The 15,677-nt window shown below is 37.1% G+C and overlaps 2 protein-coding genes across 2 annotated transcripts; one reads left to right on the plus strand and one right to left on the minus strand.

The window, feature by feature from the left end:
* Positions 1 to 297: 297 nt before the first annotated feature.
* LOC140814099 (uncharacterized) lies at positions 298 to 5,320 on the minus strand. The gene is made up of 3 exons (XM_073172970.1): positions 4,213 to 5,320; positions 1,654 to 1,731; positions 298 to 1,543 (listed from the first exon to the last, which is right to left on the minus strand). Exons 1-3 carry the CDS (start codon positions 5,227 to 5,229, stop codon positions 452 to 454), a joined length of 2,187 nt encoding a protein of 728 aa, XP_073029071.1. The 5' UTR covers positions 5,230 to 5,320; the 3' UTR covers positions 298 to 451.
* Positions 5,321 to 10,301: 4,981 nt separating this feature from the next.
* Positions 10,302 to 11,468, plus strand: LOC140815009 (serine/threonine-protein phosphatase 7 long form homolog). The gene is made up of 4 exons (XM_073174104.1): positions 10,302 to 10,363; positions 10,450 to 10,537; positions 10,640 to 11,083; positions 11,174 to 11,468. Exons 2-4 carry the CDS (start codon positions 10,502 to 10,504, stop codon positions 11,363 to 11,365), a joined length of 672 nt encoding a protein of 223 aa, XP_073030205.1. The 5' UTR covers positions 10,302 to 10,363; positions 10,450 to 10,501; the 3' UTR covers positions 11,366 to 11,468.
* Positions 11,469 to 15,677: the final 4,209 nt, after the last annotated feature.

The raw sequence follows: 15,677 nt of genomic DNA on the forward strand, positions 1-15,677 counted from the left end.
AGGCACTGCCTGCAGGGTCGAATTTTCCTAAAATAGGCCTACTTTTTAAAATAGTTTCTTGACACTTGACAATGAGGTACGTACCTTGTTTAATCGTCATATTCTGGCAGATAAACATTGTTTTTTGTCCATAAAAAGTACTGAAAATGTTTGAATTGACCTTTAAAACTGATTTTTTTCCCTCAAAAACAACGGAGGACATTCTTGAAAATGGCTGCTAGTCTTGTGAACATGGCAGTTCCAAGTATAAAAAATAAATGATTTTTTTTCATGATGTAATATGAAAAAAGAAACATATTATCATAAGATGCAATAAAACCTGAATGAAAAATAAATTATTCAAGTTATCCTCAAACTGCACTGAATGTATTCAACGGTACAAATACTTAAGGAGAATCAAAGGAAAATAGAAAGAAAAACAAAATTTGAAACAGCTCTCATGGACTGACGGCTAACGACCTCGAGATGTGCCTCTCCCACCACCGTAATGTCGCCCACCTCTATTATGCCCTCTTCTACCCCCACCACGGAATCGATTAAAATTCTGGGGATTCCCAGAATTAATAGGGGACGGCAGCAAACTATTACTAACTTGTGATCCATCAAACTGAAATTCTTGCTGTACCACATCCTGGGGCAGAGGAGTCTGTGAACCTATTCCCGTGGATGACTGATTGAACACATTCTGATTTGGAAGACCAAGCCAGGGTGTAAATGCTGGAAACCCACCGAAATTTGGTTGATTAACAGAAGAACTAAAGTTAAAAGGCAATCCTGGAATGGTACTGTTTTGTACAGGAGGCATTTGATGTAACCGAAAAGCAGGTTGATTCGGTTGCATCCACTGCATAAAATTTGCTGCTGCTGGTACACCAGAGAGGTCACCTATATTTAACGGCTGTTGGCCGAGAAACCCAATACCCCAACTCCCATTAGGAGCACAAAAACCAGGTATGGGTGTCTGAACAGGTAACGGAGGAACAATGGCTTGATTAGCATTAAAGGCTAGTCCAAGACCAGCCGAGCTTCCATTATTTAAGGATTCAGTTATTGGTAGATTATCACTAAAATGTGGAGTTTTTGATGAAGGAACTTGACTGCTCTTCCAATTACCCGGTTGACTCTTGAACTGTCTCTTATCCTTTCGTTTAGATCCAGGCTTTGATTCGCTTGTTCCTCTCTTCTTCATTTTAAGCATCTTCTTGTACACAGCCTCTTTTTCATCATCTGAGAATTCCAACTCGTCCGACAATTCCTCATCATTTTCACCAGATGCGTCATACCCTTTCTGGTAAAGACTCTTGTCATTGAGCACATGATTTGCAAATTCAGAAACAAATGAGATTGAAGTCCCTTGCTGGATGTTGGATGGAACTTCACTCTCAAAATTGTATCTGACAACATAATAAGGATTCTTGACAGGCCCAAAAATTTCATCTATTATCCCAAGTGGTGATCTGCTTTCAGTAATCCAAAGAATCGAGCCCTCATTGAGAGGATTGTGTTTCTCGATCCCTTCCACGATAACCTGGGCCCCTATGATCTGTGAAATAGAAAAGTCACAAATTATATATTTAAGCTCTCGGATTTTCCATTAAACTCTCACATTCTATGTGTGTTAACTGTTAAGTAGAATTCTATATATGACTTTACCGACAAAATAATTCCAACAGGAAGGGTCTGATGATGTGGTTGCAAGGTCACGGTGACAGAAGCAACGGGTGGTAGAATCTACATGAACAAATGAATAGAATGTAAGTTTCTTGGTCGAGAGTACGAGCAATTATTAAACTAATCATAAGAGTAGCACGTGTACATAAATGTGAAAACAGAAAACAAGGTTTAAACGTAATACAATTTCTTTAATCTGAAACCTTCATGTCAAAAGAATTGTAGAGAATGAAACAACATGACATGTTTACAAACATCAATCATCTTGACAAACTCAGGCATTCCAAAAATCAATCAAAATTTTAATTCATTGACACTATTTAAAGACTTATCTAGAAGATAAAACCAGGAATTCCATGGATCATAAGTAGTACTTTATAGAAAGGCCGAGATTATGACATTTCCAAGAGATCCTTAGGTAATCACCAAAAGAATTGAATTACTTAAATTTCTACAGGGTGCTGTTTATAATTTTGAATAACGACTTTTTCCTTGTATCATGAAGACTGCCAACTAAAACGTCATACCTAGTCACTTCATGGTTCGTGCATACCAAGGATTAGTTCTTAGAGGTGTACAATAGAGCCTAGAGGCAAAGGAGTAAGACAAGGCACACGTTTCTGCCAAATGGGATAATAAACTAGAACAATGATTTAAAATATTATCGCAAATCTAAACAGTTGCTCAATAATCTGCATTTCACCTTGAATTTACAATCCCTACATTTAATGCAGACTTAAAAAGACATCTTGAACCTACAGAGCACAGAGAAGCTCATGCATCACAGCCAAAATGTGTGTTTAATAAAGGACTGACGCCTTGACTTACTTCTCGGGGCAAGGGTTGAGCTTCTCTATGCCCTGAGTCTAGGCAAACATCTTATGGGACTTTATAATATCCTAGTTTTCTTCTAAGTGTTTAAACTTAAAGTTATTAAAAATCGTTGACAACAAATAGAGCGTGATGCACAGCCACCTACCACAAATGAACTGAAGTAGGTTGTGATACGTAGAACTTTTTAAGGATCACACACTTAAATTTCTTAATTAATAAATCCTATCATTCATTGTCAATGTAAAATTTCCTACTGTATGAAATTTCATCATCTTTATCATCACATCCAAAGACTTTGAAGCTAATCACTGGATATTTCCAGTAAACCACACCGTAAGTGCTCAACCCTACAAAGCATTAACCCTGTCTTATCCAGATTCACTAAAAAATCCTGTTTTGGCACATCGCTCAATATAATTTGTCATTTTCTAATTCAGTACAAACTTTTAGTCCATCCAACTACTCGTTCAAGGAAAAGCACTTGAGTCGACACTTTTCTAACTGCATCAAGCAACTCCATTTGAAGAATACACACATCAATAAGCCATCCCAAAAAATTAATCATGAAATTTACCGTACATTAAAGTTTTAACCCAACTTTGTGTTAATTTTACTTCATTTCGAGCAGCAACCAACTGCAACATGTTTCTTATAAATAATTTGGTCCAAAGTGATTTCACTAGCTTTGTAACAATCATAGATAGTTTAATTTTTCATCAGATAGGAAACTCTGGGCACAAAAAGTTTACATACACTTGTCTGCTTAACCCAAAAGACTTTCGATTTTATTAACATTCAACACCATTTCTATCTAGAAACCAACAAACTCGGATAAGTCGCAAAGGAATTGAGATGGTTATGATGGCATTCACGGTAACTGTAACAGGTAGTGTACATGATCACACGGCAATTATTCTTATAATGTTTATTAACATCTTATAGCCTGATAACCTTGTCTTCTGTTTTTAAAAGTTCAGAAAAAAAATTTAATTACATCTTTTAGAATATCATTCATCTATTCAATTGTTGGTTTCCAAAAGTTTCTGTTCTTTAAATATGACTTATAAATATTCTTATTCCAAAGGACCAATTGTCACATTTTTACCTCCTGGATCTGTGAAAAAAATCACCACCTCCACCTCCACCTCCACCTCCTTCCTTTTGAACACCTATACACCTGAGGGCCGATTTGTAGTTCTCCAATTGCAGTATATCACCGAGGAACATGGTTTTGTCCAGTGAAGGGTTGCACCAAGCTTACACACAGGCACGAGACTAATGACTACCCTGGACTTAAGTAAAGGAGAATATATATGGAGGCTAGCATAAATTAGACACTTGATTACCAAAAGAATACAAATACCGTAGAACTATAAAGTGCCTAACTCACACCGAAGCAAAGTGCAAAGGATACAAGACAATTATATTCAGCCTCAATAACCCCTGGAACATTAGGTAATGAAAAAATTCAAATTTCAAAGGGTTTCATTTGAAAAAGGACCACAATCAAGGGGAACCAAACATAATCTTGATGGAGAGAAAAAGGTCATAAAACATATGAAAACTGCTGTGGCAAGAGAGAGCAAAAAAAATATCTGTTGTTCTATGACTTTCATAGTTTCATGATCTCTCTACAACACTTCACTTGCAAGTTAAAAACTTAAAAACAAAAAAGAATAAAAAATGACAATCGCTATATTCATTTACCTTAAGCTCATTCTTAGATGTGACGGGCCCTGCAGCTCCAATTCCACCATCTTCATCATTTTCATTATCGCTCCAACCAACCAGTTCATCTGCATCAGTTAACAAAATTTCACCTTCTTCTACATCAATCTCTCTTCCTTCCTTATTACTGGATATCTTTCCACCAGCCATATCTCCGCTGTCCTCATCACATTCATCCTCATCATCACTACTAGAAGATGACGACGACGACGATGAACTTTCATCCTCGGACTCTGAATCATCAATACTGTTGCCACCTTTATCATTCACCACTTCATGGCTCTTCACCCCACTTCCACCACCATCCGTTACACCACTTATACCACATTTGATCCTTTCACCATTATTCAACACATCACCTTTAGCAACATCATCCACCCCTCTAATTTTACCACTTACATTCTCAACAATCTCCGAAATAATCGAAGCATTCAGCGGCTCGTCTAAGTTTACTTTTCCCAGCTGCTCATCGATAGAACACCCCAAATCCACCGAATTTTTACATAGCTCACCTCTACTAAAAACCCCTTCATCAATTATTTTGCTGTCAACCAACTCACTACCCATTACTTCACTCCTAGTAACACCCCCAGTCTCGCACTTCTCTTGCCCCGAAACCCCTCCACTCAATTCAACTCCAACTAAATCTTTACCGCAAAGCTCATCGCCTCCAATTTCCAAACCCTCCACGGCAGCCTTAAATTCACTTTTATCTGACCCAGAACCGACTGGATGTTCTCCCGAATCAGCCATTTTGTGGACGCCGTCAATCTCAGGTTTTACCTCAACAAACCAGCTGTTGATTGAGTCAAAATCAAGAAAAGAATCAGAAAAGGCCGTAGGGATATCCTCGAGCTCAGGAAAACAGAGATCGAGTGGGTCCTTTGGTGAAGCTGGTTTCTTGATATCTGACGATAAATATTGACTCTTGAAGTATTTGGTCTGCTCTGCTACTTCTGCCTCTTCAGCTGTAGAATTGTTCGAGCAACTAACCATGTTCAACTGGGAAAAAAATTAGGGTTTCAGAGCAGGTTTTCATGAAGAAGCCACGCATTTATATATGCCAACTCTGACTGAACACTGCATCTTAAACCCTAGCCATAGGGTATATATATATATATTTAGAGTTTTTTTAAAAAATAATATTATTATATATATAATCAATTATATTTAGGGGTTTTTTTAAAAATAATATTATTTTAAAAAGTATATATTAAAATATAACAAAATTTGGGAGTTTGTAAAAATATTACGATCCGGAAATCAGAATTCTTATTCAATTAATTTTTTTAAAAAAATTAACGCATAGTCACGGATTCTAAGAATATGTGAGCTCTCCTTCTTTAAATGAGGTGTGCACCTCCTCATTTTCAATTCATCGATCGTTCAGTTATTCATTTTCCTTATTTTTCTTTCGATCACCGAGCGGCGAGCACCGAGCATGTCTTTTTCCAGTACCGGTCTTCAAAATTTTTCATTTATTCATTAGCACAAGTCTTCGGCATTTTTTCAGAGTATTAAGAGGTAACGATATTATTTTTGTTTATTATATTTATTATTGTTCGTTAATTATAGTAGTTTTAACTAATAACAATATTTATAATATTAATTGTATTATTGGAATTATAATACTATAATTTAGAATATTTGCATTACTGAGCATTTTATGAACGTATTATAGTAGTTTTAAGTAATAATAATAATTATACTTAATTTAATTACAAAAATTATAATGCTAATTGTATTATTGATATTATTTAATTTACAGTAATTAGTTTTATTATCAATTTGTCATCAACATATACATTTTATTTTTTCGAGCCGAAAATTGCAAATAAATTTCTTTTACTATAAAATATGTAGTTAAATTTTGTTGATATAAAATATAATGAAGGATCGAGTGTGTTAGTGCCTTCGAAGGCATTTCAAACACTACATTCTCCAATGAGCTGCAATTGCTCGTGTTCTAAGAATATTAACACCGATGAATTAAATCGGGTTTGGTTTAAACCAAGCGGAAGAAAATCGAATTAATCCTTCGTGAAGAATACTGATATAACAGAAAAATTTTAACTTATGTAAACTGACTAACCGAAAGAAGACAGATTAGTTTTTGCATTCTTCAGTTCAGTTATGATGACAACTAAATTGACGAATACTCCAACTGATCACAACAGTTTGAATGCAATAGTTAATCAGTTAAATACACAAGATATGTTTATGGATGTTCGGAGACTTCAACTGCTCATATGTCACCCATTCGACCTCCTCGGATAGATTCTAATAGAAAACTTTGATTTATACAAACACTTTATACAAACCCACTCAGTGGACTTACACTACTGCCTAAAACAAACTCCTAGCTACGACTGAAGGCAGCATCTTCCAGCCAACACTTCTTTAACGTCTATGTGTCAAAGACTACATACACAAGTTTAACGTCTTTGTGCAAGACTGTATTTGAGTGAATTTGAGAGTGAGTGTGTATGTGAGTACTGAACAAGGATGTTCTCACACATAGAGGGAAAGTGACTTCTAGTCTAAGCTGATACAACAATGAATAGTTCCCTCTGGGCTTCAATGCTTCTTAAAGCTGATATGCAACTGAGCGTACCCTTTTGTTTTTCTTCTCAACTCTCGTATATCTTTATCACTTCACTTGTTAAGTCTTCACCGATCTTATCTTTTTATAGACGGGAAAAGCTGATCGTATAGTGAGATTCATTTATTGTATCTGTTGCATTTGAATCGACTTCTTGGACTTTGTGTCTCGTCTTTTTGACTGCCCTTCTGAAGCACTTTGTCTTTAATGCTCTGATGTAACGTCCATTATTGTCCTTTGACTGGACACTAACTTTGTACCTTCTTGCACAGCTGGAATCCATTTACTGTAAACTTGTCTTGATCTGCAACTGAAAGGTTTCTACTGATGTTTTGAACTGGTCAGCTGAACTGATCTTCAGTTAGGCTAGTGAAATCAGTCGATTAATCAGTTGAATTGATTTCACACCTTCAGTTGAACTGGTTAGCCGGGTTCTTTGTCAGTTGGACACATCATCGGCTGGCCAGGCTTTTGAGGTCTTCCCGCTGAATCACTTATCAGTTTGGACAATCAACTGAACTGCTTGTTTGAAGATCCAGTTATACTGATTTAGTCTCGGTAATCATTTGGTTCAATCAGTTGGCATCTTCGATATCTTCAGTTGTGGGTTCGTAAACTGATTAGTTCAGTTTTAGCTGTCTACGCACTAAGATAGATTATTAGTAATATGATAACAAGTTTTGTTAGCATGAAAATCAAGATTTGCGAACTTGAAAAGTTCCAACATATAATATTTGTTAACTAATGACTTTTTGTTTGCAAGATGGCTGAAAATACGAATAATGTGTTGTATTTGTGTGGTAGACACATATCAAATAATATCAACGCTGAAAACATGGATGCAATAATTCCGCCACGCCGGTCTGACAAATGTCTTTGGAGATTGCTTAATACTGGGATTCACCTCCGTGTCCGCCTATGTCTTGCACGCATGAGCTTCTATGGTATCATTCAGTGTGGTCATATTAAATATTTGATAATCATTTGCTTACAGCCATTGTTGAGAGATGGCGTCGTGAGACACACACATTTCACCTTACCGTGGGCGAGGCAACAATCACCCTACAGGACGTTGCCTGTAATGCCCCGAGAATTAATCACGGTTAACTAACCATTATTGAGTATTAATTTAATGTGATTATGAAAGGGCTAACCGTGACACGAAATGAGATCACGTGTGAAAATTGATGTGCGAGAACAGAAGGATTGGCGCGCATGCGCGAGTGTACGCGCGCACATGCGCGAGAGGTCCAGAGGGGTTGGCGCACATGCGCGACTGAATGCGCGCACATGCGCCAAACAGGCAGAAGACCTCGCGCATATGCGCGAGCCTATGCAGTTGAGTACCAGTAGGCCTCGCGCATATGCGCCAGTAATGTCGCGCATATGCGCGAGCTGCCAAGATCGAGACCAGTAGGTCTCGCGCATATGCGCCAGAAATGTCGCGCATATGCGCGAGACATGCAGAAAGAAAAAACGACATGTGGCTGTTGCATGGACGTGGGTTTATATATATATATATATATATATATAAATATACACAAACGTAAATATTTGGAAAAGAAAAACGAGAATTCAGAGGAAACTTTTGTTCATTGAGTTTAGAATTCGGTTTGCGATCGATCCGTCCGTTAGATTTTAAATCCGACTTCGGTACTATGTTCCTATCACCACAGGCTACTACAGGACGTAAGTTTTACTACTTTTTAACATGTTTGGAAATTATGATGTTGTTAGAATTGAATACACGTCATATATGTTGTTCTTGACATGTTAGACAGTGGAGAATCGAAGTCAGATTAAGAAACGGACTGAATATGGAATTGTTATGATTTTCAGAATGAAATTGACTGAGAAGTGATATCAGATTTGTACGGTGGTTGATTGTCAATGGTTGGAATTGATATAGACTGATATAGTATTATCAGTATCGCAAGATTGTACTGTTGTACTGTCAGAATTTGATAAAATAGAGACATTGTGATTTGATTAGAATATTGATACAGTATATTGATATTGTCATTGCCAGATTGAGTATTGACAGACTTTGTGTTCGAGACTTCGACAGATTCAGAAAGACAGCAAGAAAGGTATAAATAAATGTTGATTCGGGATTGCACAACTCGAGTTAGGTTTGACTTGAGTTTCCCTAAATCACATACTTTATTTTATTGCATTGATATTTGCAGATTATCAGATTGATATGTTAATCAAATTGATATGTTAATCTATTGACTTAGAATAGGGTCAGAGTCCGAGTCTAGGGCAGATCAGCCTAGCTAGGGCAGAACCGCCGAGTCTTTCTCAGAACCGATAAGACTCTAGACTTACGGTGTATCGAAGAGCCTTAGATGTAGATCGATGTCTATCTCAGACACTCGATACAGAATACCAGAGTCTAAATTAGATTGGGATCCCTAGATTTGAGATAAGATAAGATTAGATCACGAGTCATTGATTCATGTAGTCAGATTAGATACATGTTTTGATGTTTGTTTATGCTTTTATATATGTTTTATATGATTGCATTTAATACATTGTTTATACTGGGATATTTATATCTCACCGGAGTTATCCGGCTGTTGTCTTGTTTGTATGTGTGCATGGCAACAGGTGGGACAGGTTCAGGGTCACAGAGGTGAAGACAGATCGAGATTAGAGTGGTGATACGGGACTTGGATTAGAGCTAGGGTTTGAACACTTGATAGTAGCTGTTGAACCTGAGTATGTATGATTGTATATTTTATCAGATTTATACTTTTATACTGATTTTTATAAGAGTTTGATTCCATTACCTTCCGCATTTAAAAAAAAAATTAGACCCTGATTATTATAATTGATTTAGTCCCAATAACAATTAAGAACATGATTAGCGTCCGGGTCCCCACATTGTCCTTATTTGGGGGTTGAATATTGATGGCATTCACATCACTGGTGTAGATACCGCGTACAAAAAACATACCTTACAACAGCGTTGCGCTACTTGGTTGGCTTTTACGCCTACATCTTCTCAGATTAAATGTGCACATCTTTATCTGACCACTTTGCTAGACCATTGCCTAAATAATATCATTAATGATCAAAGCACTGAAGAGGACGTGGCACAATATATCCGTTGTGTTGCATTAATGATCATTGGTGGATATATGTTTCCGGACTCGGAAGGTGCTGCTATGAAACTTATGTATTTGCAGTTTCTTGAGGACATATAATTAGTGAATACGTTTAGCTGGGGTTCTAGTGTGTTGGCATATCTTTATAGAGAGTTGTGAGACACATCAATGAGATTAAAGATCGATTTGTGTGGCCCTGTTCAGATATTGCAGGTATTTTTACGCTTCTACGGTCATTATATTTGTTGTGCTTAATTTTTCTTATGATTTGACTATTTATGTTGTATGTTATTGCAGATTTGGGTATGCTCTAGAATTACTCTTGTTTGTCCTGATAGAGCGCAACGGTATCTATTTCAGAAGAGCAGGCTGCGAATGTGCTTCAGGATCTACCATTCCCACCATATGGCACACGGTACTAATAAGAAATAATTAGCATTTATTATTATTATTTTGTTATTTAGTTTTAATGAAACTATTGTGTAATTTTATAAATTGCAGGTGGAGACACGGATTCTCTTGGACACACACGGCCCATCATACAGTCCGTATAATGAGAGATATGCTTGACAGGATGGTAGAAGGGCAGGTAGATATATATTAGTTGTTTAGAGTTTAAAATTTTTTACAAATTCAGTCTGAATTATATATTATCAACTTGATAAGCTTTTTTTCATTTTATTTGCTTCAGTTTCTATGGACAGTTTATGATATGGAGTCCCTGGAGGTTGGCAGAATTCTTGATGGAAACAGAATTCATCTATGTCGGTCGGCATGCGCATTGATCAATTTTCATATAGTTGAGATGCATAGACCAGAGCGATGTCTCCGACAGTTTGGAATGTGTCAGGGTATTCCGCCACCTACTACTAACTTCGAAAATTTCCATAAACTGACGCGACAAGGCCTGAACAACTTTGATTGGGCGAAATATCACAAAGATTTTGTAGAAATGTGGAATGACAGATATAATTTTGTGATTGGTGGGGATTATGTCATACCTAGTACACCCGCTATCACAGCGGACTATGTTGGTTGGTATCATCGCATTTCACAAATAATGCTCTCGCCGCCAATGGTACCTTCAAACATCATGGGCTACCATCTTGTTGATGCAAACTACCGACAATTTATCGTAAGACATTTTCAATTTATCTACATATGTACGTAAATATAATTTATTTTATTAAATATATGTTACATAACATATGCATTTATGTCACAGGCACGCCCGGCTCATGTGCAATATCCACCGATGTGGACAGGAAATGAGTTCGAACCCGGACCATCATCTTCAAATATGGCATACACTACTCCGCCAGTGGTTTCAAGCTTTCCATCTTATGACGCTGGTTACTACACTCCATTTGCTGGTAGTTTTAACAATTTTTACGTAGTGACTTTCGACCGGGTATGAATGAGAGTCGCCCTACATTTAACACGTCGCCCATACCATTTGAACAATATTCTGATACAGAAGGATATGAGGTTGGTGGGAGCATTGCCGATACCAGTATATCTGCAACCCAAACAAGTACGTGTGAAGATGTTGAACTGATGTTAGGTAGTGGACGTAGAGTAATCAGAAGACCATCGTGTGGCACTGGGGGGCATCTTTACCATAATCATTAACTATTTATTTTAATTAGAAGTTGTTGCTACAACATATTTTTTCAACATTCGTATACAATTTTTTTATTATTGACTTTTTAAAATTGTGGAATGTATTGATTGTGATTTATTATTCTTTTACTAATAAATTTACGGATAAAGTTATAGTAATGAAAGCACATAAGTATAATTGCTAAATCAAGTCAAATAAGTAAACACACTTGATATTAAAACATCTTCATAACAATACAACACTGAATTGTCATAACAACACAATATTGTTTTCTAAAATTTGTGTAACAAACATAAGTATTATGCACCATAACTCGATCTTCTCACTTACACCTACCTGCAATGAACAATAATTATTAATAAATATAAAATTTTAATACACAATTTTGTGATTACATTAATAACTTCACATGTTATGATTTAAAAATAAGGTACAATATGTTATTATAGATCTTTTACCTCCCACGTTGTCTCTCCCTCGATGATGGCTGATCCATCTCGTTTCTTATGCATGTCCTGCGATCTCTACCAGCCTGCCTCCTTTGTCGACGAACACTATTGTGTTGTAATTGAATGTAGGTTCATCCCAATATTTTTCATCATGAATAGGGTAGAATCTTCCATCGTATATGTTCACGTATTCGCTCAGTGTAAACCAAGGTTGTACAAGCTGTGCGGGATTCAAACCAAACCATTTTGCTGCACATATAACATGTGAACAAGGAATTCCAAATATTGTGAATTTACCACATGTGCAATCACGCGTAGAAATGTTGACAGCTTGTACGTGATGTTGACGACCTGGTCTTCCTCCTGCCACGACGGATAATGTTTTATCCCTTTGGTCAAATCTTACTACTCGATATTCAATTGACTTTTTTGACTACATATCAAATTTAGAGTATGCATAGTCAGTCCATGGTTGATTTTTTTCCAGCATCTTATCACTTCGCGCTCGCCATTGAATGAAATAGTGCACGCATCGCTGTAAGGTCATCTCAACTATTGCTATAATGCCCGGAAATTTAATCCTAGTAATCGGTAATTATTGATTTATAATTTGATATGATTACGAAAGGATTAATCGGGACACGAAATAAAATTATATTTGAAGGGTGCAATTGTTGGACAGAAACATTGGCGCCCGAGCGGTAAGAAATGACCGCCCGAGCGCCAAAGTCCAATAGGAACACTTCTTGGACAGAAGAAGTGGCGCCCGGGCAGTAGGTTTTAACCGCCCGAGCGCCAAGGTGTAGTACGCCGAGCGTTGGACAGAGGAGGTCGCGCTCGAGCGGTAATTTATTACCGCCCGAGCGCGAGTCATGCACAACGTAAGGTTGCCACTTGCCCTTGAACATGCACGAGATGTATATATATATACATATATACCTGAATTGCATTTCTGAGAATTAAAGAGAGAGCCGAGGGAGGGAAGCTCTAAATCCTTACGCCTTTTTAGTTCAATCCGTCCGTTTGATTTTGAATCTGAGTACAGTACCGAGTTCCTGTCAACGTAGGCTACAACTTGACGTAAGTTTTGCTACGTTTTGATAAGTTTTGAAATTATGCTGTTGTCAGAAGTGAATAGAATTCATATATGATGTTCTTGTCATGTTAGACATCATAGAATCGAAGTCAGATTAAAGAACGGACTGTTTATATAATTGTTATGATTTTTGGAAGGGATTTGACTGAAAATTCATATCAGATATGTATTGTTATTGAGATTATGACTGGTATTGACATTGATTATGAGTTCTGGTATTATATCTGTGATGTTCGGACTGACGGGGTTATCAAGACTGTATTGTTATGCCGTCGAAACATCAGTTGTTTGATATTGAACAGATTCGATAGTGATTTTGATTATATCGTGATATCGTCGATATGGATTATATCGTATCTCAATTGACATTGATCAGATTTTATTGTGATCTGAATATTTATCAGAACAGGTATTGAATTGAATTGAATATTGATATTATATCTGTTCGGTATTGTTATTACCAGATTGAGAATGGACCGAGATAGAGTCGGGAATTCTTCTTCTTCTTCTGAGTGAGGAGATAAAGGTATAAATTAATGTTGAGTTGGGATTGCACAACTCGAGTGAGGTTTGACTCGAGTTTCCCTAAATCACATACTTTACTTTATTGCATTGATATTTGCATTAAGTTGATTGATATACTTGTCCTCTTGAAGTATAGATGACAGGTATTAGACGAGTAGTCTTATGACAGAAGTGCCTGATAGTGGTGGAATCACGCCGGGCACATTGCACGATGTCATAAGATATTGTATTGGCGGAAGTGCCATTGTCTGTCGCTGGATAATTGGCTATCGATGTGGATAGGAATAGAGCTCCTTCTATTACTGGTGATCCGTATTGTATCGATGTGGATAGAATTATAACTTGATTCTATTACTGTTGATCGATGTTATATCGATGTGGATAGAATCGGAGTTTCTTCTATTACTGTTGATCGGTACTATACTGATGCGGATAGAAACAGAGCTTCTCTATTACTGGTGATCGATACGATATCGACGTGGATAGAACTGGAGTCTTTTCTATTACTGTTGGTCGATATGGAATGCCAATGTCTGGAAACCGAGATCCCTAGGCTAGGACTGAGTCTAGTCTAAAACGTGGAGTCACGAGTTTGAGTGACAATTAAATTGAGTTATAGTTATTGATGTTGGTTATGTTCCTGAATATGGTTCATATTCCTTGCTGTTCCTGATATTGGTACAGGTTTAGAATAGGAGTTATTCTTGATATTGATTATGTTCCTGATTAGGGTACATGTTTAGAATATGATTTATTCTTGTTATTATTTCATGTCATGATTTCGATATGGGATATGATTTTCTGTTATATGCTTTTATATTGTTTATATGATGGCATGTATACATGATTTATACTGGGATATTTATATCTCACCGGAGTTATCCGGCTGTTGTCTTGTCTGTATGTGTACTTGACAACAGGTGGGACATGATCAGGGTCCAGGAGATGAAGAGAGAGATCGTGATTAGAGTGGTGGCACCGGACTTGGACTAGAGATAGGATTGAACACTTGATAGTAGTTGTCAAACCCTAGTTTGAATAAATGTGTTGCAATACAGGACTTGTATTTTATATACTGATATGTATATATGTTTTAATTTCACTACGTTCCGCATTTTAAAAAAAAATAAAATAAATTAGACCCTGTTTTAATTGATTAATTAGTCCCAATTATGATAAAGAACTTGATTAGCGTCCGGGTCCCCACAATTGCAGTTATTGGAAGACGTCGCACCCCTTTCAAAACACCATTAGTACTCTCAGACATGTTCGTTTTCATTATCCCTCGTCTCTATCCACCATCATGAGCCAATGACCATATTTTTTTTTGGAATGTTTGATAAATACGTGAAAGCTGCTGTATTATTTGTTCTAATTGCCTCCATTGTCGCATTAAATTTTTCTACTTGGTGTTGTATCCCCTCTTCCCAATATAAGTCTTTTAAATGAATGTTGTTGAACTTTCTGTTGAAATTAGAGCAAACATGCCTCAAACAGAACCGATGAACACCACGAGGAGGCTTGAAGTCAGGGATATCTTGCACTGCGCTTGTTATACCCGCATGTCTATCAGATATAAGGAACACACCACTACACCCTCTGGCAACATGTCGTGCAACATTACCGAAGAACCAATGCCAAGACTCATAATTTTCTTCATCAACAAGCGCAAATGCTAGGGGCAAAACCTGGTTATTGACATCCAATGTTACTTGTTGGGTGCAATAATTGTCCCTGCTTGGTAGAGCGATCGAACCGTGGTGCTTGAGCTGTTGTGCGGTTTAAAAGATTTTAGTTGCACCATTACCACTAGTTATAGCTATTGGTAAAACGGTAAGCACTCGGTCCTACAATTGGTATCAGAGCCAAGGTCACGGGTTCGATTCCCATTGATTGCAAGGAGTGCAATTATTGGGAGGGAGATTGTTGGGTGCAATAATTGTCCCTGATTGGTAGAGCGATCGAACCGTGGTGCTTGAGTTGTTGTGCGTTTTAAAAGATTTGAATTGCACCATTACCACTAGTTATAGCTATT

Source organism: Primulina eburnea, chromosome 15 (genome assembly GCF_022965805.1).
Source record: "Primulina eburnea isolate SZY01 chromosome 15, ASM2296580v1, whole genome shotgun sequence".
Taxonomy (NCBI): domain Eukaryota; kingdom Viridiplantae; phylum Streptophyta; class Magnoliopsida; order Lamiales; family Gesneriaceae; genus Primulina; species Primulina eburnea.

Coding starts and splice junctions, on each gene's coding strand:
- LOC140814099 (XM_073172970.1), bottom strand. CDS start 5,229: ATGGTTAGTTGCTCGAACAATTCTACAGCTGAAGAGGCAGAAGTAGCA. Junction 1,732..4,212: donor CATCTAAGAATGAGCTTAAG/GTAAATGAATAT, acceptor TTGTTCATGTAG/ATTCTACCACCCGTTGCTTC. Junction 1,544..1,653: donor CTGTTGGAATTATTTTGTCG/GTAAAGTCATAT, acceptor TCTATTTCACAG/ATCATAGGGGCCCAGGTTAT.
- LOC140815009 (XM_073174104.1), top strand. CDS start 10,502: ATGAGAGATATGCTTGACAGGATGGTAGAAGGGCAG. Junction 10,538..10,639: donor ACAGGATGGTAGAAGGGCAG/GTAGATATATAT, acceptor TATTTGCTTCAG/TTTCTATGGACAGTTTATGA. Junction 11,084..11,173: donor CAAACTACCGACAATTTATC/GTAAGACATTTT, acceptor TTTATGTCACAG/GCACGCCCGGCTCATGTGCA.